This window comes from Phaenicophaeus curvirostris, chromosome 8 (assembly GCF_032191515.1).
Source record: "Phaenicophaeus curvirostris isolate KB17595 chromosome 8, BPBGC_Pcur_1.0, whole genome shotgun sequence".
NCBI classification, from domain to species: domain Eukaryota; kingdom Metazoa; phylum Chordata; class Aves; order Cuculiformes; family Cuculidae; genus Phaenicophaeus; species Phaenicophaeus curvirostris.
In genome coordinates, this window is record NC_091399.1 from 12,864,705 (window position 1) to 12,890,138 (window position 25,434).

Here is a 25,434-nt window from a genome sequence, read left to right on the forward strand (position 1 = left end):
GTGCTTATCCCTATGGAAGATGCAAAATCACAGTATTGCTTTGATTAAAATATATAGGAGTTTGTACATATTTAAAAATGACCACTTAAGTGTTTAAATTTGTTATCCTTCAGGTAACACCTGCAATATTTATTTAGGAAAAAAATAAATAAAAAATAGAAAACTAAAATGTGAATCTTATCAAAGGCATTTTAAACCCTTTATGTCAAGAAACAGGTAGTGGTAGCCTCTGGGTTTTTTTTTTCTTATCTAAGACAAATAGAGAACATAATTTTTAAGTTTAGATAAGTTGTTTCACCTTTTCTTTGTTGTATAAGGGCCACTGCTTTTTCCTATGTCAGTGCAGAATTTGGCGTTCAGATTTATTTATCTCTAAAATGAGTAAAGTTGCAGCTGCAATAGGAGATAGGCTTCTGATTTGTGTATCTTTCTTCTGCAGCCCATTAGGCTGAAAAGCCAATTTTGTATGTGTGTCTCAGTGCTACCTGAAGGCAATTTGCCTGACTTCTTTAGTCTTTCTGAAAATGAGGTGCTTAATGCAGAAATAACAATCAATTGTACGTTTGACTGCATTAGATAATTTTTACTTGAATTTTTAATTGCCTTTCATTTTACATGAGGGAGTTCTAAAACATCAAATGAACCACAGCACCACCTGTGAAGTACTTCGTGCAAATGTTCAGATGAAAGGAGTGGGAAATAGCAACAGCAGGCAACTTCAAGAGCTATGAAGAAAATGTTCTTTCTTTAAGATAATTTATCTAGCTTTATTTCAGCATAGCATAATTTGGATAAGAAGTTAATTAACTGTTCAGCTTGCAACATATACTTGCAATTTTATATCTGCACCATAAATTAAAAAAGATAAGGAAGAAGTTATAATATTTCTAATGATTTCCAGAACCTTTGCTGGAAAAATGAAGGAGCCTTTGTAAAGCATGAAAGAAAACCAAGATAAAAATTCTGGTTTCTCTGCACTGAAGTAGAGAGGCTACAGCCCACAGAGTAATCCAGAAGGAATTGTAGACACCATATGATGTGAAAGCTGTTACTATTCTTATCACTCCCCTTATCTACTGCATAGATTAAGGGAATATGATTTTTAAAAATCATGCCGTTGGTTATAGTACATCAAGGAAATAAGTTAGGTTGGAACATAATCTTGAAAGCACCATCTAGCTGTTGGTGCTTGTTACCCTGAAAAAACTGGCAATGCAAGATTTCAGTCAGTTCCAGCTTATTCTTCCTGAAGTTGCCATTGAGGGAGGCAGTGTTAAAATGGAGGAGCCACAGATGCAAATCTTAACAGATTGTGGGAGTGTCATAATCCACATGAAGTTGTGCCTCCCACTGCAAACTGCTCCTCTCTTTGTGTAATAACTTTTGTCTAGCTTCCTCACAGTTCTCCACTTCATGTGCTTATCAGATAACCACCTAAACAAGATTAAGCCTTCATTCTATTTCAGGCAGAAGCCAACAAATCACAAAAGATTATCTAGACATTTATAACTTGTGGTCAATATGTAAGCATGATAATCAATTGAGTAAAAGATTGACTGTACTTCTATAAAAATTACCTATTCTAATATTTATGCTATCTTGTTTAGATAGGCTGAATTTTTCCAGAAGACTATTCCTGTGTAAGAAACTGGGAGCTGGACTGTGAAGATAAGTTTGTATGAAAAGTTTGCTTTCCATTAAATATATACTAAAATTAAATATGTGAATATCATAGAGTAAATAGTGAAATATCTGGAATTCAGTGAACTATCTGAAATCCCCAAAATCTACGAAATTTACTGTACAGCTAAGAAATGGAAATTATACGCTGATACTGATACGCTGATACAATGATAATGATTTTAGCATTAATTCAAAATTGCTAAGATACATAAGATATCTGAGTTGAAGAGGCTGGGAGGCTACATGAAAGGACCTAACAATAATATCTAGAATGATGGCAAGGGGAAAAGACATGACTGGAGTGTCATGGATCTCTGTCCTTGAAAATTGGTACAGTGATATTATTTTTCTTACTCTTATAAACTCAAAAAATGGCCTGAAAGGTCATGAAGGTGATACTCTAAGTATTGTGGACTGCAGAGGTAGGCAGGTCAGATCACCAACAAATATCTGTAAAAAATAGGATTGGCCTTGAATTTATGAAGTTAAACAGATGCACAATGTTACTTCACACACTCCACCTAATATTTTAGCAACAGTATTTTGGACAAGCAAATTAAATTAAAACTTCTCTCCATGCAGCCTCCCTGTTCCACAGCTTGAAGATGCCAACACATGCACTACAATGTATAGAACAGGCAGGTTTTATCTAGCATTTAAGTAGTGTTAGTATTACCATCACTAGCACTGCCCTTCAACAGAGAATGATTGCTGTTCTCAAACTGTCACAGTAACACAAATATCTCATACAGATTCATGGAAATGTACACACAATATGTAATTATAATGCCTTTGAAGTAAACTGGAATAAAAAATGCTTTATAATAAAAGCTGTATATGTTGTGTTTAGTCAACTGAAATGTTCTCCATCTTAATTGCATGTGGCAGCCTCTTAGAAAACTATACTGACTCTAAATATTCAGTTATTCAAAAATATTCAATTTTCTTTGAGCAAATTCTGTGTAGACCTCTGTCTAGAAGACCGGTGGATTACTACTATAATCTAATGTGATGGAACTCAAATAAAACTTAATTTTTGAATGTGGGTAGAATTTGGAAAAAAAAATAATCTTTTACATTAGTTCTGCAACGGTAAAAGGATTTCTCTATTCCCACTTGTTTTGAAAGCATTGTCACAAAATCAGGAACTAATGTTAGAATTATAACATTTAAATTTGGGGCAGAGGGAGGCAAATCTCCTTACCTTTTCTAATTTGGATAGAGCAAGAGAATAGCAGTCTTTGGCTCTGAACTGCATGAATCTCATATTGGCTGGGTGAGTTAGCTCTGTGATAATGCTTAGGCTTGAGAACAACCTGTAATTTAGAAGAATGTAACAGTTATACCTCTGATTATAACAATTCACAAATGTGAGACTCTACATAATAATGTAGCTTGTGCTTATGTCCATGTTTTTAGTGAAGTGCCTGAAACCTGTGGTGGTTTTTTTGTACAAGGAAATGCTGGTAAAATAGCAGAGGTAACTACAAAATGTTTTCTGTAGAATTCACAAAGAAGCAAAGGTACATTCAAAGATCCTGCCTATAAAACATTTTAATGTTTAGAAACGAACCACTTCATTTCATTGCAATAGTTTTTATTTAATAATGCCTAAAATTACAAAAATCTCTAGGAAGCAACAAAGAAATGCAAAGCTATATAACCTGCATTTAATGTCTGGTTGCATGTAAACCAGCATTTTATTAGAACTGGCTTACGTACCCTTTCCATTTGGGAACGTGGGTGGTGGTTCTGAGTTCTATTTGTATGTTCAGTGTCCACAGACTTATCAACAGAGATGAAAACTGACACTTCTTGGGAGTTGCTGAGACAATGTATAGTTGAGTATACTTATGTTCTTGCTTTGAAATATTTACATACACAAAATTTTTACATACACAAAATGTGTCTAAGTTAGCACCAATTCAGGCTTTCCATAACAAAAAAACAGTGAAAAAAATTTAACTCTGATCTGGCTGACTTACACAGATTTTCATGAAGCAGATTAAAGAACTCCTCCCCAGGCCTCAGGGCTCTAGGAACTAGAAAGAAATCTGTAGTTTATGCAAATACTAAAAAAATTGGAATATAAATGGGGTTATTTGAATCGTAGAATAGAATCATAGAATCATAGAATCACCAGGTTGGAAAAGACCCATCTGATCATCGAGTCCAACCATTCCTATCAAACACTAAACCATGCCCCTCAGCACCTCGTCCACCCGTGCCTTAAACACCTCCAGGGAAGGTGAATCAACCACCTCCCTGGGCAGCCTGTTCCAGTGCCCAATGACCCTTTCCATGAAAAAGTGTTTCCTAATATTCAGCGTGAACCTCTCGTGGCAGAGCTTGAGGCCATTCCCTCTCCTCCTGTCCCCTCTCACTTTGGAGAAGAGGCCAGCACTCTCCTCTCCACAACTTCCTTTCAGGTAGTTCAGGTAGTTATAGAGAGCAATGAGGTCTCCCCTCAGCCTCCTCTTCTCCAGGCTAAACAACACCAGCTCTCTCAGACGTTCCTCATAAGGCCTGTTCTCCAGACCCTTCACCAGCTTTGTTGCTCTTCTCTGGACTCGCTCCAGAGCCTCAACATCCTTCTTGTGGTGAGGGGCCCAGAACTGAACACAGGATTCGAGGAGCGGTCTCACCAGTGCCGAGTACAGAGGGAGAATAACCTCCCTGGACCTGCTGGTCACGCCGTTTCTGATACAAGCCAAGATGCCATTGGCCTTCTTGGCTAGCTGGGCACACCGCTGGCTCATGTTCATTTGGCTGTCAACCAACACCCCCAGGTCCCTCTCCTCCAGGCAGCTTTCTAGACAGACTTCTCCTAGTGTGTAGCACTGCACAGGGTTGTTGTGCCCCAAGTGCAGGACCCGGCACTTGGCCTTGTTAAACCTCATGCCATTGGTCTCAGCCCAGTGGTCCAGCCTGTTCAGATCAATATTTCCAATACAGATTAGTGTCTGAAAAGATGTTCTGCTGATCCTGAAAATACTTACCTACATGTGGCAACAGATAATTGTAGTACTAATGACATCACAAATGTGGCTTCTGTTTCATTCAGATAAAAATTAAAGGGTTTTTTTTCTGAAAGCTGAATTTAGTAATTTAGCCTCAATGGAATCCAATATGTCTTTTTACAAGTCTTTATTCTTTTTCCCTCATTTCTGTAGGGAGAAACTGCACTGAAATTGCAGCTCAAGCAGAGCCTAAATGTGGGGAAACATATATCAAAACTATCTGCTGCTATGTGTTAATGCCATATGCACTATGGTTTCCTAGGTCTGTTGATGCCAAAACATAGACTGGTAATGATTACACTATCCCAAACATGTTCTGAACATATAATGACATGATGGTAGAAATGCTACCCATTCTTATGTTAGCATGTCCCTGTGAATAAACAGATATTAAATGTGATCACATAAAAAAAATGGACTTGGCAAATTTCGTGAGTATATTAATCACTTAACAATGACCTGGGTCATTGTGTGCACTGTTGCTCAAAAGGCACTGAGCATGCTCAAGAATTTCTGTACCTTTTTAGCTCTTACACTCAGACTTGATACAAACTCTGGGTGGTGTAGTATTGTCACAAAATGTCTACTTATGTCCTAAGCACTTAGTGCATGGAGTCTACCTACATTATTTAACACACGATAACCACACCCCGGAGATGCAATTGTGCTACATCATCACGTGTACACTGTGTGTTATAAAAACCTACGAAGTGCTCAGGAAAACTGAAAAAATTGTGGATAATATCAGATTTGTAGGCACAAACTTGTACTTATTAAGTAGCTTAACAAATCTGTTACGTTATAAGGAAGAAGAACAAATTTCTTCTGCATTACTCATGTATCACGGAGCATAGAATTATTTAAGCTTCTGCTGGCTTGAAAATTTCTTACCTTGCTGTATTAAAGGATAGACATTCATACCTCAAAATCAACAACTTAACATTGAGGTCTAAGAATAAAAGGCAATTAGAAGCTGGTCTACTCATAACTAACCTGATCGCCTTCTATGACAAAGTGACTCGGCTGCTGGATGAGGGAAAGGCTGTGGATGTATCCTCCTGGACTTCAGTAAAGCCTTTGACACAGTTTCTCACAGCGTTCTGCTTGAGAAACTGTCAGCCTCTGGCCTGGACAGGCGCACACTCTCCTGGGTGGAAAACTGGTTGGATGGCCGGGCCCAGAGAGTGGTGGTAAATGGTGTGAAATCCAGCTGGAGGCCAATTACAAGTGGGGTTCCCCAGGGCTCAGTGCTGGGTCCAGCCCTGTTCAATGTCTTTATCAATGACCTGGATGAAGGCATTGAGTGCACCCTTAGCAAGTTTGCAGACGACACTAAGCTGGGTGGAAGTGTTGATCTGCTGGAGGGTAGGGAGGCTCCAAAGGGATCTGAACAGGCTGGACCGCTGGGCAGAGTCCAATGGCATGAGGTTTAACAAGGCCAAATGCTGGGTCCGGCACTTTGGGCACAACAACCCTGTGCAGTGCTACAGACTAGGAGAAGTCTGTCTAGAAAGCTGCCTGGAGGAGAGGGACCTGGGGGTGTTGGTTGACAGCCAAAGGAACATGAGCCAGCAGTGTGCCCAAGTGGCCGAGAAGGCCAATGGCATCTTGGCTTGTATCAGAAACGGCGTGACCAGCAGGTCCAGGGAGGTTATTCTCCCTCTGTACTCGGCACTGGTGAGACCGCTCCTCGAATCCTGTGTTCAGTTCTGGGCCCCTCACCACAAGAAGGATGTTGAGGCCCTGGAGTGAGTCCAGAGAAGAGCAACAAAGCTGGTGAAGGGGCTGGAGAACAGGCCTTATGAGGAGAGGCTGAGAGAGCTGGTGTTGTTTAGCCTGGAGAAGAGGAGGCTGAGGGGAGACCTCATTGGTCTCTACAACTACCTGAAAGGAGGTTGTAGAGAGGAGGGTGCTGGCCTCTCCTCCCAAGTGATGGGGGACAAGACAAGAGGGAATGGCCTCAAGCTCCGCCAGGGGAGATTTAGACTGGACATTAGGAAAATCTTCTTCACAGAAAGGGTCATTGGACACTGGAACAGACTGCCCAGGGAGCTGGTTGATTCACCTTCCCTGGAGGTGTTTAAGGCACGGGTGGACGAGGTGCTAAGGGGCATGGTTTAGTGTTTGATAGGAACGGTTGGACTCGATGATCCGGTGGGTCTTTTCCAACCTGGTTATTCTATGATTCTATGATGAAATATATACAAGTTACAGTAAAAATGCAGGTTACTAGGTTTCTGTTAACGATGGGTTTAGTTTATCACCGAGGTATTAATACCGGTTTATATTAGGAAATCAGTTTCAAACCTGATATTGGTAAAATGCAGATTTTACTTAAGAGCGCCTTTTAGCAGAATTGGGGGGAGGTTACTCTCCAGAGAGTCAGGGCCAGCTTGCCCCTTGCCCTGGGTATAAGGCACACTGCCCAAAAGCTTTCAGCACTGGAGCAGGCTGTCTGTGCAAAGACTGCTGACTGCTAAATATCAGCCAAACTATTGACTTATTGGGTGGACTGCTATCAACAGGTTTCCTGCAGTATTTGAAACATAGTTAGCTAATAAAAGCTTTGAAACAGGGCCTCCCAAATGCCATCATTTAAACCCGCTAGAAGCAAAAGTAAATGCAAACACTCCTTCTTGTACAGAATTGCTTCCTGAGGAAATCCACCGTTTTTCTGAGGTGGATTCATAACTGTCAGTATGGAATCAATAGTTGCCTTCATATTTCATGTTAAAAAGTGAAAAGTGGCTCTAGGACATTGTCCAAAACTAGTAATCTCTCCTTGTACTTTTAAACTATTCTAACTTGTTCTTTTCCATCTAAAGGATTAAAGATTTGCTTTCTTAGTGTAGTCATTTGAGTCACACTTCTTCATGCCTTTTAACTAAAATTAGGCCAGATAAGCTTGTGTTGTGTTACATTTTTAATTGGTATGGAACAGTTTCTGTCCTTACAGGTGCTAATAACCCTGTCATTTATAAACAATGCATCTCTCCTCCAAGGTGGAGGGAGACACACTCTTCTAGCAAAGCAAGATCCTTAATATATAAATCAGAGATTAGTGTCAGAACAGGTATATGAGAACTGGCAACCTAGACCCAACAGTACTGCAGCATGCTTACATCACCTTTCAGGCCTGCCCTCAACTCTAATGAGATCAGCTGCTCCAAGACAACCAAACCACTCAGCCTGTATCTTCTGAATGCTTTCACTGGATTAGACTTAAGTGCTGTCTTCTTCATTGTTGTGATATCTTTGGGAACAGCAAAACTCCGGTGGTTTAAAATCCTTCTTTAACACCACTCTGTGTTAAGTGTTGTGGTTCTCCACCATGTCCAGTCTCTTCTTCATTAGTTTCTGATATTATTAGCTCTTATTAAGTAATGAAAAGCCTTTCAATGTATTTTTAAAGTTCATTTACAAAACAATTTACCTTGGTGCAATGAATGTAGTTTATTCTCTAGAATAAGCAAATGCCACTATCTTAGGCCTCTTTCCAAAGTTTACTTATTTCTACAAATTTTATATAATATAAAATTATAGTGAAATTATTTTACATGTCCTAGGGAGATAAAAAATGAAAAAAATATACAATACCTTACTTGCAAAAGTTTATAAAGAATTGCTAAGGCTTAAATCAAAGTATATATGCTGATGTTTTTTTCTTTTATAGCTGTAAAAAGTACCACGCATATTAAACCAGATATATACTTCATACATGAGTTAAAGCTGCCATCTAGTTGTAAGCATTGCGCAAGACAACTGAACGATTATATAGTAAGTTCTAGTTGGATACCCACGATACTGCTATATTATATTTTTATTCAACTCATTTTTCTCTTTTATATTTGAGGGTAAAATGTATTTCTGAAAAATTTAAGTGATGTACATCAAAACCTCTGTGACATATCCTGACACAAGATGCTTAAGATTAGATTCAAGTGATGCACAGGTTAAGTTCAATTGTAATTTCTAAATTAAATTTAGGTGTGATTATGAAACATATACTTGTATCACCATTAGGTACAAATTCAAATACTCAGAGACAGAACAAAAGTATCTTGTGCAACTAGATTTTGCTTCTTTTGAGCAGATGCAGAAATGTAAACAGCATTTAACCACATTCTCACACACAATTTCATTGAAAAAGAAAGTATCTCCATTGAAATACTTGTGTTTTAATGGGTCAGATCTCTGAAAACACTGACAGATTCAAAAGACTTCTACTATGCACCTCTCTCCATTCTGAGGTGGAAGGCTCAGCACAGAAAGAGGCAGCAATATAGAATGATACTGTATGCCCTAGGGAAGGATTTAATTTCATGCAGGTCTTATTAGAATGAACAATAGGAAGTGCTAGACTGAAGTTCCAAGTCAGGGAAGCATTCCATGCTTGACTGTGTACCATTGTTTGGTATAGTGTGGAGGGTTTTTTTGTTTTATTGTAGTGGTTTATTTTATTTTGTTTTTAGCAAATCAGAATTGTTTTCACATTTTAAAGCAAGAAGAATCTTACAGTAATTGTTGAATCAAGACATTTAACACAAAGTAAGGCTTTAATCAGTAGAGGTTCTAAAAATGAATAGGAAGTCTCAATGTGTTCAGCACTTCATCACAGCTCTACCTTCTCAACCTCGTTATTAGACTGATTATTTCTTCACTGTGTATTCAGTTATTCTTTCATGACCCTTAGTATGTCAGTGTCATACATAATGTTTCAAACGTGCCTAAAAGCACAATTTTTGTTTAAAACTAATTATTCAAAATGTGAACACTTACTGATGAGTTGATAGTGATGCATTGCCTACATTTTAGCATTATAAGGATCTGCTTTTCAAACTGGCTTTAGCATTGCCGTGAAAAACTGCTGCTCTGAGGAAAAAAAATCTTTTCTCAGCTACCTTTGGTCCTAAGTTTTCCGGAGTAGCTTCCTTTTCCTTCCTGCTAATCTGAGAGTTGGCTTTTAAAATGATCATCTAGTTTTGGGGTGCATAGATTTTCATTTGAGATTTCAGTATATGGCTAAGCAGGTGGGAAAAAGTTTGCCCACATAAGACACAAATTCATATATGGGAAAACTTTAATAGAAAAAAGAAAAAAATATCTTGTCGGAGTACAAAAGGCATTATTTTAAAGTTAATGAGGATGTATAGATAGATTGCAAAAATGCCTTACCTAAAGAGTGTTTGAACATTTACAATAGTCTTAGCATCTGCCATGTAGTCTTCCTCGGCACTCATTGTACTTTCTTTGTCCACCACCACCATATTAGCTGCAAAGGTGACCCCACATCTTAATAAGTCATCTAGGCTTTTGTGAAGAGAAAGAGGGAGAAAGAAACAAGCAACTTAAATACAGAACACTTAAGATGAGAGATGGTTGGAATTTGCAGAGTGCAGGCTGAGTTGCTGGTTCCCTTCATCTCCACATATATATCACAACTTCCAATATAATCTATATCGAATATATAATCTCAATTAATTGATAGAGTAGAATATGGATAATTATTTTCCATGAAGTCACACAAAAAAAGGTTGTTACAGTCCCTCTCCTTTTGCTAAAAGGATGAATTTACTTCAACTTTTAAAAGTAAGTCCTTTAGCAGTTCCTTGGGAAGGCACTATTTCTTTACAGGCTGCAACAACTTGCTTCATTGCAGTTATTTTTGGCAGTGAACAGACTCAAATGAAGCCTTCAGGTTGCTCTTTCCCACAATTATGCTTCAGTATCAAAATGCCAATAAATGTTCTACCAGGACATCTAGCACATTCCTCTTTTAGGTTAATCTATGCGTTAGAGAGTTCTCATGATGCTTTTAGGAGCAGCTGTACATCAGTAAAACATTGCACACTGCTATTTCCTCTGAAGCCTGACCATGGAAAACACTCACAGACATCTGAGTTACAGTTCACATAATGCCTTATAGCTTTGTTTCTAAAATTAAGCATGTTTCAGTTACTTTAACAATAACATTTTCCATAGAAACCAAGCACTTTATTTTAGAAGTTTATAAAGGACTTTTCTGTAATGATAAATCTAGCAATTTTTAAGAGAAAATAAGAAGCAAGGGAGAATTTAATGGTTTCCATGGAAAATTGGAAAACTGAATTTTTGCATCATTCTTTTTACTTCCAAGGTGAATAACTCTTTTGTCATTGTAATTGCTTCTTATTTGGCAATCTATAATATTAATTAAGTCTTAATTGTTCTGAAAGTTCTTTTCAGTAATGATCATCTTTGGTTCCTAAGTTTATGTAAGCTGCTATAAATGTGTTTTGAAATTTTGGGTAAGGTAGAAATTTGTGGTATATGTTTTACATCTTATATATATTCTTCCAAAACAAACATCAAATTATAATTGTTTTTTGAAACTGCGCAATATCACCAATGGTTGACTAGTATAAAAGGAAGGCTGTATTTTATATGACCAGTACTAACAACTTCAGTGTACAAGCAGAACTCCAAATGTTCTCTGAGTAATCTGTACTTCTGCTTTCTCAGTCTTTCAGTTGATCGCTGAAAACAGCAGCATATTCTGAAATACACAGATTATCTGCATTTCAACACTAGACAACTCCAACAGCTATTCTTATTTTAGCAATTTCAGCTAATTAGTGGAGAATCTAAAAAATAAGTATTATAATTCTATTTCGCAGGTAACTCTAGCTATATCTTTCTTAATATGGAATAGATTTCTCCAAACTGTGAAACATCTCAAATCATTTATCCCTGAAGACTGTAGAACAGATAGCTACTACTTGATGACATATTTTGATGAAGTTCATGCTAGCTATAAATTTTGTTAACATTGTTTTTCTGTGGGCCATCCCCTTCTAACAAAACTGAATGGTAAATAAGTGTAGTTTCTTTTGGTGGTTTTCTCTCTAAGATGATGATATTTCACACTGCGTGACCAAATGACAAATATGTTAGATAGTCAAAGGTAGTACATAACACTTTACAAATGTATTCTACATCCACTATATAAGTAAGGAATCTTTGCGTATTTTACACTGTAGTTCTTAGCTAAAGAAAATTGATTTCTATTAATTGTATATGATTTTAAAACATTTTTAGGAAAACACAGGGAATTACTATGAACTATGTATTTTTAAAGTATTGATGAAAACAGTTGTCAAAAAAAACTCCTACAAAATATGATTAGTTATTGCACTAGGAATTAAAGTGATAGTATTGTCAGAAAAGATACAGAACTTCACGCTAGTATTACTATAAACCATACAATTCTGTATAATTCTTCATTTTTTTCATGCACTCAGTTCTAAAACCAAAACACCTTTAGGGAGGGATTTGATTTTGATATAATTTCTGTAAGTATAATTGAAGTTTAATTTTCCATGTTAATAAAACACGTTAACATCTTTTTGTTATTAATTGCTTTGGACATTTTGAGTCAATTCAATTTATTCTGCTTGTATGAATTCTATTTATAATTGCTGTGGAATTAACAGTTAAGAATGTAGCAGGTATTAACAACCTGAGACACTTTTTTTTAATTTAGAGGAAGAAATGCAAAAAGTGAAAAACATTTCTGTAGATTTTTTTCAACTCTCACAATGACTAAGGTGTCACTACAGAAAATCTGCAACTTTATCACTATTACTAGTAGTTTTAAAGCCCTTCTTACAACAGGTTGAGAAGGAGAAACGTTGAATCTCCAGAATTCTCACTGAAAAATTGTATTCTATCAATTCAGAGCAGGAAATAAGGGGTTTTTTTATTTCTACCTGGGGAATGAATATTATGGGATTGTAGCCCTAACTCAGTATTAGCTATGTAGTGAAGCAAAACATTTCTTCTCTAAATTGTCACTCTACACGGAGGAGTTTACTAAAATGTTAATGAGCCCTTGCTCTTCTCTTTTTTCTGTCTTATTTTTATATTAAATCTATGTTGTTAAACCTAGATATGCAAATTATACTAGCAGAGGTGAAGACAGAAATATAGGAGTAGGTGGCATCTTAAGCTGCAGAAGACAAACTGTTGGACATGTTCAAGAATGTCTACGTTCTATAGCTATCTTTACAAAGCCCTAATCAGTAAAACAATACTAGAACCAGGTCTGTAATCTGGCAATTTGTAGAAATATTTAAAAGTATCTAAATAAGTGTTAATCTTGTTTCTGAAGATATTAACCTATGTTCCCTGTCATACTCTTCACTAATGACATCCTTCATAAGTCAGAAATTTGAAATCCCAAATTATATCACACAGACACAAACCAAGCATGCAAAAAGATTGTCTTCAAATACAACACACACTTAAACATGCAATGACAACACACATAACAAACAACTGAGCACTACAATGTTGAGTTTTCTAACAATGATTTCACCTACTTGTCGATAGAGCCCACCATGTAGTAAACCATTGGAAACCAACAGATTGCATCCAGAAAATGCATATCTGGCCTAAGCAGCAGATGGGATTACAAAATGAAACACAATATCACAAGAGCAGCATCTCTTCTAAAATATTTCAATAAACAGGCAGGTTTTTTTTTAAAAAAAACAAACACAACTTATTTTAAACTTTGATAGTATAATATCTCTTTAAACAGGAAACAGATTTGCAGAAAGCTGTGAATCAACAGTTTGCTGTGATCATAAAGAATGATCAGAATTAACATGCTTATATTTATAAATGCACCTCTTAAATCAGAAATTTTATGGCACAGTATAAATCCAAATGTAAAAATGAATGACTGATGTCATACACAGTTATACTCCAATGCATGACTTAGTAGTAATTAAAATAAGCAGTGAGAACTTTTAATTAAAATGTTGAGTGGAAACCAAATCATCATTTGTGTTTGGTCCCAACAGTTCCATTCATTTCAATGAGACAATCTTAGATGAAACCTTATTTTTAAAATGGAATGTGAAAACTACGATACTATTTTTTATTGCATTGCTTCTTTAATCATAAACATTATCATATTTCTTCTTACATATAAAAAACCATCAGAAATCTTAAAACAGATGTGATGTGTAGATATCACAATAAACATACTGTTATAAATTGCCTTCATAAATAGAGAAAATAGGAATATAACAACAAAAGATAGATATGTTCATCAAAGGTGGTTGAATTTCTACGTCCAATTAAGTAAATTACAACACTCAAATTAAATTGGATGGCAGTCTGAATTCCACCTCATGCATACATGAAAAGCATACTGGCTTTTCAAGCAGCTCCTGTAGTCCCATGAATGCTGGCCTTTCAGTCACAGCAAATGCTGTGTAGGGAGATACAACACTAAGGGCATTAATAAGCAATCATAGTTTTCACTTTATGTTAATAAAAAGTGGGTTTGACCATAAAATGTTGCAACAGCATTAAAGTGTGTAAACTCAGGCACTATGCTGGAAAAGCGAACAAGCACTAGAGGGCACTTTACGCTCAAATTTTTAATATTAAGAAAGTCCTTTAGCCTCATTTAGGCTTTTACCAATTTATATAATACATTTTATGCCATAATATGTACATTAAAAAGCTTCTGTTTTACAAACACAGGTATATACAGCTTCACTGAAGAGTTATCTGAGGCAAAAGTGGGACATTTCACAGCAGGTCTTTGTATAATAAAACACTGAAACTAGAACACATACATGCAAAGGGAATTGTCAGCTTGGAATCAGAACCTATAAGACATTTCGGCTGCTCTCATTTCTTTGATTCACAGCTTGATCAAATTTTCTGTATATGGCTAACCTCATTTTTATGTCTTCCAGATTGTGATTTGGAAGACAATACCAAATCACAACATCAAATCTGCAATACCAATGTGTTGGAAAAAAAAACACCACCAAAATTCATTCATTGTCAGATTATAAATAAAACAGTCTAACCAGTGAAGAATTTGTCTTAAATTGTAAACAGTTAATGCAAGAAAGGCTAAGAATTTCAGCAATCTCTAGACAGATATGGTAGTACCAACATTTTTGCAGGTTTTAATTTTCTTCCATGAATTTATATAATCATAGACAAAGTGATTGGGTGGGTGGGTGTCCTAATGTCTTAAATAACTGCTTATCTTAGAGTCTAAAATTATTAAAAATACACATAACTGGTCCAGGCCACTAAGTGCCTTGTGTTAAGTAGGTTAGTGTTTTCTGATGTGCTGTCATGTACCTGTGAAACTGTTACTCAGCTTGCCTTTTACGGTGTTTATGAGGTCACTTAAATTTAGCAGTAACGCATTATTTGGGTTTTTTTTGAAAGAAATACTTAGCTGAAATACTGGTCAGGAAGAATAAGGACATTTACATTCACTATGGCTATTTATAGTCAGCAAATTGTCAGTTTTGTCTAAGACAGTGAACTTTTTCTCCCTAACTTTTCTCAAACATAAATGTGCCATAATGTTTTTGATTTTAAGTTGGCCATGTGAAGAGTGATCATCTACTGAAGTAATGGTAAAATGAATTTAAAAAATATCAGAAAAAAAAAATCTACTTACGGGTTATCCAGGAGCAATACAATGGGATTTAGTTCTTTCTTTGGTCGGTAATAAGCTCGGAGTGGAACAATAAAGTTATATAAGCCATTTCCAGCAGTTTCTGCTGCAACTATGATCAATTTATTTTTGAATCCATAAGCTTTAGCATCTTCATAGTAGTTATGTTGGCATCCCTAAAATTAAAATATGAAACAGGTTCAGTGGATATGAATAAAGAGATTCAGCTGTGAAATAAAAGGGTCTTACCACTAGAAGTAGAAAATTGTAACAGATGACCTGACATAGACCTGATTAGACATAAACACTTGGTGATGAAAAGGATGAGAAAACATATCATAGCTTAGTAAATGCTGAACAAACCTCATCTCTATGCAGAAACCAGAATTTATTCTATTCAGATGCTAGGGGCAAGTAAGAATGCAATTTAATCCATTAAGAGAAACTCCCTTTACCTTATCTAGTCTTAGACAACAGAAGGGTACTTTTTCATGCAGAAGATGACAAAATGTGGGAGAGCTTCCAATATATGGAGAGTAAGGAGGATAGCCTTTGGCATACCTAGAGAACAGAACAAGCATTATTCAGTATAGCAAATTCCTGAAACACAGTGGGCTATACAACAAGGGTTTTGCTTGAGGTTTTTCTTAGTATACACATCTTTTTGGCTGATGTACCATCGTGTGCTACCCTAGTGATTTGAGCACACGTACTGGAAACTTCTGATGAAAAAAAGGAAGGAAAGAAAATAGAAATAATTCTGGTACTTCTGCTCCTCCTTCTCTATTTTTCTTCCAAACACATACAAGAATAAGTGAGGTAATTATCTTCTTGCTTTAATAACATACTTTCAACATAGCTGGAAAAAAATTTAAAAGGCACATCCTCTTGCTGATGAAATGAAATCTCTAATTTGCTTTAGTTTTTAATAAGAGGCCTTTTAAATCCTGCTATTTTGATCTGCAGATTTAAGATTACTTGTTCTATCTTTTTTTATTTTTCACTGGAGCTCTATGATCTTTCCTGGGGCTTCTCACGCTTGCCATTGTTAGCGATGGGAAACTGCTAGGCAAGCCACTGGCTTAATTGTGTATGTTAGTTTTAACATCCCTGTCAGTAATCTCAATAAACATAATTGCTTGTCTGCACTGCAGCTGTAGGATTGAATCTTCTGGTTTTCTCTGAGTAATGCACCGTTACTTTCAGTAACATGCTAACAAGTATTTTAAATTAGATGTAATAATTTTGTCTCATATTGCTTTTTTTGTCATTCCTTCATTCTGAGGTCAGACATGTAGCCCTAGTGTTCATCATGCTTGTTGAATGATCTAATTATCTCTGCATCCTCAGGACAGAAATACTTATTTGTTCACAAATTAGTTCAGTCTTATCTTTATAACTTAGAATGTAAGAAAAATGGTCATAAAAATGTTATAAAAAAATTTACAATACACAACTAGATCTTCATAACTGAGTATAGAAAATCTCCAGCAAATGGGGGAGCTAATCAATTTGGTTTGTTTTTTAGTTTTTTTATTTCAAAGTAGGTGTAACAGTATTCTGGTAACAGGCAACAGCATTTCATAAAAGGGAATAATTCCATAACTGGCCTTTGTGGGTCTTGCTTGCTGCAACTGCTTGGATTGATCTGCATGTCAAAAAATTATTCATGCCATTTACATAATATTAGGTTTTCAAATTATGTGGTTTATTTTATATTTAAAATACATACTCTAAGCCTGCAGAGACTCCATCGTCTGATGGGGTAGTTTCGTCTTCTGACTGGTCACTTAGCAGGTCACATGTCTGAAGTGAGGACGAGTCTGCAACCTCCAAAACGGGTGCTATACTGGGCCGTCTGCCCTCTTTACCTCCCTCAGAAGGAAGAGCTAGTGTAGGTCCACTGGACATTCGGCATCCCGTGTCTTGTAAATCAATAGCCACCGTCCCTAAAGTACAGTTGAAAGTATTTTCTCAGTGTGGTTGTCAAAACATTTGAATAATATTCCCATATTTAGTGAGGATTACATGACTATATGGTCAAAGACTGAAAGGAATTATATATTGACTGTTTTTATTATGTTACAGTAAAGCATAACAAATATTTAAACTATATCTGAGGAAGTCTTTTTCTGTAAAGTAACACTTTTTCTAATCATTAATATATGTTTTCTTGTTAATTTACTTTTTAAAATCATATCTTATATAATGAAACCATATTTTTATGCATCAATAAACTGTAGATTTTTAATTAGCAAAAGCATTATTTTAATTAAAGAAGCTTATGAAAAGTTATTACAAATTATTATGAGGCGCTGAGGGGCATGGTTTAGTGTTTGATAGGAATGGTTGGACTCGATAATCTCTTCCAACCTGGTGATTCTATGATTTTCCCAGTTGCTTTGCTTTGCATATATTTTATTATTACTATTTATACCACTTAAGTGGTTTAGTTCCATATTATCAAGTTAAAGAAAAACATAACCAAATTTCACTGGGAATTTTTTGGGGGAAAATATGAGGGCAAGGGTTTGGCATTTTATCTTTCTGCACACTACTATAATTTCTTAAAATGTCAGGAATACACTGCTAAAATCTTTAAAATGCACTCTTCATTGAATAAGAATATGTTGTAAGGCTTTTACTTACCCATGCCAGCTATTATACTGTGTATGGGTAACCTAGAAGCTCCATGGTAAGATAATTTTGATTCATGTTTTTTTCTGTGCTTTTCTTGCTTCTTAAAAGCAGAATTTTCTTCTTTGGTGATATTTATATAAAAGCATATATCTGTAGAACTCATGATATATCGAGGACCTGGATTCAGCAAAATGTTTTTATTATCTTCTTTTCTAACACCAATCAGACAGACTCCAAACCTTAATTAGAAAAGGAAAGGCACAGTTTACTTTCCATAGTCCCATGTATACCAGAATTTCCATTATAAAAAATGAACCTCCGGTATATTTTTATATTTTGCATTATGAACATTTGCAGATGTTTTGGGTGACAAAAATCGAAAAATGTTTTGTCCTAAATAGGCCACTTCAGATCAAGCAATTTCCATGAGCTTCTGAATCTCTGGGCATTTGAATCCACTATTTTTCTCAATCCAGATAATATTCTTCTAATGTTTTTTCTGATTATTTTTTTCTATCAGATGAATAGTACCTTCTGGGGAAATATTAGTAAAAATATTGACATGTGATATGAAAAAATATTCATCATGTTAAACTGTTTCATTATTCATATGTAATGGAAACCATTTTTAAAATTCATTTTTGTGATTCACTCCCAGAAAATAAGCAATTAAAGTAAAAAAGATACCTTTCTCTCATTTTCTCTCTTACTAAGTATAAGAATAAACTCAGTGTTCAGGGTTCGATATATATTCATTTTGTTCAATATATACCAACATACATGATTTGTGTTCAGTTTGTATGTTCACCCAGCAGAGCAGCACAGAATAAGCAATGCATGATATGGAACCTAAATAGATATGTTAGCATCTAATAGAAAAAAATATGGTTTTATTCTGAGCAATCACCATGATGTAGCATATCCCATCTTTAGACTGAACATTTTACATAAAATACAAACACCACAAAGGAAGCCATATTTCCAGCTGACTCCTAAATAAATTGAAAACTAACAAAAAAATGCCAGCACCCTCCCACTCACCCTTTTCTAGATTGTTTTGGACTTGGAAAGGGATTTGGGTTGTCATATAAAGTCTTGAAGGTATAATTTTTTTCTTGTTGTCAGGCTTATCCTATAGATCCTTTTCATCCTATTCTCTCACACTATGTTGGTCTACGCAGAGCTAACATGAGCTTTTACCTGACCAGCTGTAACTTACAGAAAAATATCCATGAAATACATTAGTGGCAAGACATTCAAACCCAGAAACAGAGTAATGTGTAGTAATGCACCTTTAAAACTAGAGCTACACTGCAGGCAGTTATTTGTTTCAACTTTAATTGTGGATAGGAAAATAAACATACTTTTTATGTGCATGGAAAGAAGCATATGTGAAGCTTTTCCCCTCATATTCAGCAAAAAACATACTTTCTTCGAGGTTAATATGATACACTTCATTACCAGAGCATCTGCCATACATTTTCTGCCATTGTTCTGGTGATTCCTGACTCTCCCTGAAACATGTACAGATAAAGAGAATAATTTTAAACTGAATGTAAAATTCTTATTAATTGGAACAGTATTTCATGGCAATAGAAACTACAGGTGCCTATTAAAAAGGTCCCATAGACTAATCTGAAAGAAATACTTAAGATCAAAGCTTGGTTATCTGTAAGTATAGAGAATTATTTTAAGGAATTAAAGAGCACTTTCTGCTAAGTAATAGACATATAAGATCATGTACTTTAATATCAGGAGAGATATAGTTGTATTACATTAAATTTACACCATAAGTAGACTTATTGCAATTTAAAGCTGACAGGTGAAACCACGGCATGCCCATTCTATTCATTAAGACAGTCTCTTCAGATGCTCCATGGCAGATTGTCTGCAAGTAGATAAAGGATCATTAAAAATAACTTATGTAGGAAAGACCCATTTGGCTTCAACCACTTTATCTGTAAGAAAGACTGTATTTCTACATTTGCTTATTGGTAATCTTTAGCATTTGCCCTATGGACGTATTTAGTTACCATGCCTTGTATACTATGGAAGCATATGCCTTCTTTTCTTTAGCACAAGACTATAAATAATTATTCTATCCATATTAAGCATACCATCTTTTGTTATATGCAGACAACGTTCTTTATCCACTTGGACTGTTAATACAAATGTTCCAAACTTCAGCTAACACTATAACTTGCAGATTTGGGGCTTCTGTTAACGTCTTACTCTAAGTTTCATGTGGAAAGGAGGCTAGGTCTGCATGAGTGTTACTGGCTATAATGAATGCAGACAAGACATAAAACTGGTGAGTGTGCTCTGTGTTTTGTCACTTGGAGCTAAGACCTCAAGATATTGGGATATGTTCCTTTGTGTTCCTTCATACATTTGCAAAATCTTAACATAATTTCTGGTTTTCTTTATTTTACCATTCTTCTCCATTCTCAGCACAGAAATATTTTGTTTCAAAATGGAACTAAGTAAACCATTTTTATTGCAACAGTATTAACAAATAGCACAGCAGGCGTATAATAGCAGAACTATACATGTAATTACAGGAGAAAATTTTTCCATATTTCACTTTTCGACCTAAAATAAAATGTTTACCTGTTTAAAGTCTGCTTTGTTCCAGTTAGTTGTCTAAAAGCTTCCCATGGCGCTGTTCTGAAAAATCACATGAAGTCTAAGTCAAAAAGTCTATTTTCTTCCAGTATTTTGTATCATAATAAAAGATTATAAATTTATACTGTATATGTAGAATTATACATATTATTATATAATTATGTATAACATGATTATATATAACCATATCATGTAATTATATTATTGTAATTATTAATTATATATGTTATATATAGAATTATATACAATGCATAATACTCAAATTTGAAATATTTTTGAAGCTTTCACTTTCTAATGTGTCTGTTTAAAACTGTCAGAGATGTACGGTGGTTTTAAAGAACAGTCATACCTATACAATCAATTAATCCAGTATTAATATACATGTTCTAAGGTGTCCAAAGTTTGCAATTTTCCAGTATTTTGGAGCCCATCAGGGCTTAAATGCTCTGATGAGTGCTGATTAAATTATAGGAATGACAACTAGGCAATTTCACTTTTCCAGTCTTTTCCAGCATGCTGGCATGTTTCTGTAAGCAGGATTGAAAGTAATGCTGACAACTATTTGTGCAAAAAAAAAAAAAAATTATTTTGCTTCTAGTATACAATGGCCAGACTAGAAATTAGTTACGTTAACAACCCAATCAAATCCATAAATGCTGATTGCACAAGAAATAAGTGCTTTTGGTTTCTACTATAGTTACTTTGCATCATAGTTGTTAATATGTATAAATGATCAATAGACCTGAGTTAAGAATTAAATGCTAAAGTTCTCAAGTGCAGCAGAAAACAAAATAATTTCCATATGTCTGGGTCTGTGCTTATGGAAAACTCTGCTAGTTCTTAAGAATACTACTCTTCCTTCATATGCACATAAAATGAAATAACCAAAAAAGGCTCTCTGTTTTGTGCGTGTCAGATAATCAAAGCTAGGCAGATGAAGACTGTATTTCACCATTATTCTCAGAAGGCACGGAAACAGCATTTTGTTGTCATCTTATTAACACATTCTAGTTCAGCCAGTGTCATTAAAATCTTGACATCTGTATTTCACGGTAGTAAAAGTTCTAGTAATAATTTCAGTTTTCCCCATCCTGGGCACAAGGGAATATTACAAGTGCCATATAAAAGGTTAAATAACTCTGCTCGTAAATATCAAGAAATTACTGGGTCCATGCTTACTTGAAAAAAAAGTATGTGTTTTTTATTAGACCCTCAAATGTCTTCTTGTGCAGTCTACATACTCCATTTGTACAGATATTTTTGGAATTTACTCTTTAATGTCTCTCGATGCAACAACATTTTAATAAGAAAACTTCATTATTCCAAGAATATAGCATAGCAGAGATACACCAGGTGTGGTAAAATTATCTAAGTAAATAAGAGAGATGTTCTGCTGTGACTATGCATCCTACAGAGACACTGTAATTCTGTACACCTTCCGGCACTGAACATCAAATATTATTTTAAATGATATTAGAAAAACATTTTTTTTAGCTCAATGAACAGGAAATCTAATATGTGCACCAAAAAAAGAAAAAAAAAGACCTTCAAATTAAAACTGGTATTCTTGGATCTTGTTGGTGTTCTTAAGAGTCATAGAGCCACACTGGAAATAAAAATTTTTCACATCTTCTGTTATAGAAGTGGCACAATAGCATGCAACAAATTGTTGAATAGCATGGCACAGGGGCATTTCACTTTGAAATTATAATATTTTGTAATGTTTTTATGATGCTTTTATTGTGCAGAAAGTTCCAGTTTTTTTAAAAAAAACCTGTAATTGTCTAGGAGTTCAGGAAAAGCTGTTTTCCAAAAAAAATTCAGCTATAACTTTTACAAGGTTTGGGTTTTTTTATGGGAGTATATACTTACTGTCCCCTAGACGTATGAACCAGCAGAGTGATTAATGTAGAGGTTGCTGGGCATATACAATTTAGAGCTAGCATAGCATATTTGAATTCCTCTTCACACACAATGTGATCTATAAAAAAAAAAAAGATACAAGCTGTTTTACAAAAGTAGTTTTCATTTAACAGAATTATCACTTCGCTTCCTTGTCTAGGAAAACGGTGAAGACAGGGACAATCAAAATTTGCCTCCAGACCTTCATCTTCCCCTTGAACTTGGAGACCAGCTATGTATAATTAATTTTGCTTCCAGTTCATATTTTCTGTCCTGCAGCTACACATGGAGAGGATGCAATGGTTCTGTGAATCCCAATTCCACATCTTCCTGTACTAGTTGGATGAGTAAACCAGCATAGTCTAGTGTGTATGTTTTACACTTTCTGAAGTTGTGCATAAACTGGTATAGAGACACCAAGCATCGTACAAAGATATAGTGTTGAGTTCAGGAAATGGCATATCTAGGATACCACAATGCAGGGCTGCTGCATAGGGTACATTGGCTTGCAGACCTCTTATTTGGCAGTGCTTCTGGGATTTTGCACCACAACTCACTGTGTGATGTAGATTTGACTTTTATCTCCCCTGGAAACTGCTAAATTTTCTGCACATACTTTTGGTATTGCATGAATTATTATTTAACTTGGATGGCTAGTGTTTAAAATCCAAATCAGTTAAATGCTCTACAGTACCTGTGACAGTATTAAAATAGATATAAGAAGGGATAAGCACAAACTTAGAACTTAAAGTTCTTGTCAGTGTAGAAAATCAAAGTTAAAAAGGTTTTCTAAGGTCACAAAGGCAAAATTCCACGCTGATCACATTCAGTTGATGCTCAAGGGAAGGAAGGCAATACAGAGGGACCTGGACAGGCTGGACTGATGGGCCGAGGCCAGCTCTGTGGGTTTCAATAAGGCTGAGTGTTGCATCCTGCACCTGGGCCACAACTCTGTGTAATGCTACAGGCTTGGGGAAGAGTGGCTGGAAAGCTGCTCGGTGGAAAATGACCTGGGAGTGTTAGCCGACGGCCAGTAACGTGCCCAGGTGGCCAAGAAGACCAACAGCATCCTGGCTTGTATCAGAAATGGTGTGGGCAGCAGGAGCAGGGAAGTGATTGTAATCAGCACTGGTGAGGTCACAGCTTGAATGCTGAGTTGTTTTGGGCTCCTCAGTACAAGAAGGATGTTGAGCTGCTAGAGCACATGTAGAGAAGGGCAATGAAGCACTGGAACAGGCTGCCCAGGGAACCTGCCAAGTTGCCATCCCTGGAGGTATTTAAAAGATTTTTTTAATTTTTTTTTTCTTCTGAACATAGTGCTTGACTCAGCTTACATTACTTTCAATGGGAGCAGAATTTGCTTCTGATGTGAAAGAATAATACAGGTAGTAAGGCTGCTGATCAAAATATAAGCTTTATGAAAATTACTGATTTATTTTATTATTTTATTATTTTATTATTTTAATTAAAAGCCACAGGGAAGGAATGAATTTAGTTATACAAGACATTGTCAAATATAGAACAAAATAAGATTTTTCCTCCCCTCAATATATTTCAGTTATAGCAATTAAATATTTCCTGTAGAAAATATTTTGGACAGGAACATGTTTTTATAGTTGGCCATGTGCTACTAATAAATATATTTTAACTCTAAACCACAGATTTTGAGTCTACTGGTTGGATGGAATAGCTGCATTCCACTGCTGTTAGTCAGATGGCAAAGATTTATGAAAGCAAACACTGTCTTCCCGATATTGAATGAATAAGAATTCTCCATATTTTTTATATTATAGCTAATACTTTTGAAAAGACGAGCAAGAAAAATATACACAGAAAAATTACCTCATTGTCTGTTATTTTAGTTCTTGTACTTGAACCAAATTGTACATGCTGACATGTATACGTATATATTAATACATATAAATGAAATTAATAAATCATGGATGGTACAATGCAAATGAAAAGACTTAATGCCTCCTTATATTCTATACTCTGTAACATATATGGCAGACTTCTTGGACACATATTATGTAAAATATCACGTTAACAGGCAATACAGCACACAGCAAACAGAGACGCTGTCCTACAAGACATCTTAATATGTGTAAGAGATTCACATCGTGCAGTCAAGTGCTTTTACATCAGGAGCCATGGAGCTTGGACTCACAGGTCTATTCTACTCCTGTTGTAGACTTTGACCTCGTGTGAGGTATTTATGCCTTTCATGACTTTTTATGCATCTCTAAAATGTCTACATGAAAATAATACCCTACCTAACTCAGAAGTGTTTTGAAGCTTTTGAATTCTCAGAGAATACCAGGTAAAAGATTCTTCAGTGATCTAATTACCATGATAAGGAATATTGTAGCCATTTGAAACATGAGGAAAGGTCCTATGGATTTCCCCTCTTCGCTGCAGTTAAGTTCTTGTATTAGAAGCAGATCAGGTCAAAAATAACTTGCTCATTTCTCCAATTGTTTGACAGACTATAGCTTGCCTGTAACGATTCTGTGTTTTATATTTATGTTCATGACTCTTATTGTGGACCTGTGGTGAGGGTTGGTTATACAGAACTTTATCTGATGCTTTCTCTTCTAATATGGGTAGGGAGAAAGCTGGGTGACAAGTCTCATGCTCACTCCTTAGGTCTGGGACATCAGTCAGGTCCTGTGACACCAGGTACTACAGTCAGCAAATTACTCATTCAGTGTGTCAGTGGAGCAGCAGAGGAGACTTCAGTTTATCTTGAATTGAATATTAAATATTTCAGATTAGTTTACCAAACAGAGGGATTTTGATTTCATTTACACTGAAGAAATATTCCCTTTAGAATTCTCAGAAGCTGTAGTTCCTGTTGAAAATACATTTTGAGAGAAAATTTGTTGCTAAGTCTGTCTCAAATAGATGTAGTAATGCAGTGCAGTGAGTTATGACTTCTGTAATGTTCCTCACAATAAAGCGTATTCAAAATACTGATTTATGCCTGCAGCACCAGCCATCTGGCAAGAATATCCTAGACCTGACACAAATATTCTGAGAAACCTTATTTTTGTCAGTTTGATAAGTTAACATGATCGCTGCCAG

At 35.6% G+C, this 25,434-nt stretch overlaps 1 protein-coding gene across 8 annotated transcripts in view; it reads right to left on the reverse strand.

Annotated features, from left to right (window-relative positions):
- Window positions 1–25,434, reverse strand: part of KCNT2 (potassium sodium-activated channel subfamily T member 2) — a 140,791-nt gene that overhangs the window by 22,859 nt on the left and 92,498 nt on the right. For 4 of the 8 annotated variants that reach the window (XM_069862517.1, XM_069862514.1, XM_069862522.1 and 1 more), the window contains 10 exons: window positions 22,321–22,429; window positions 20,434–20,490; window positions 19,188–19,337; window positions 17,833–18,062; window positions 16,916–17,132; window positions 15,639–15,744; window positions 15,187–15,359; window positions 13,064–13,135; window positions 9,879–10,013; window positions 2,888–2,999 (listed from right to left, as the gene is read on the reverse strand). In XM_069862517.1, coding sequence (XP_069718618.1) covers window positions 2,888–2,999; window positions 9,879–10,013; window positions 13,064–13,135; window positions 15,187–15,359; window positions 15,639–15,744; window positions 16,916–17,132; window positions 17,833–18,062; window positions 19,188–19,337; window positions 20,434–20,490; window positions 22,321–22,429 — 1,361 coding nt within the window. The remainder of the gene's footprint in view (window positions 1–2,887; window positions 3,000–9,878; window positions 10,014–13,063; window positions 13,136–15,186; window positions 15,360–15,638; window positions 15,745–16,915; window positions 17,133–17,832; window positions 18,063–19,187; window positions 19,338–20,433; window positions 20,491–22,320; window positions 22,430–25,434) is intronic. The other 4 variants (XM_069862519.1, XM_069862516.1, XM_069862518.1 and 1 more) reach the window with 3 other exon arrangements.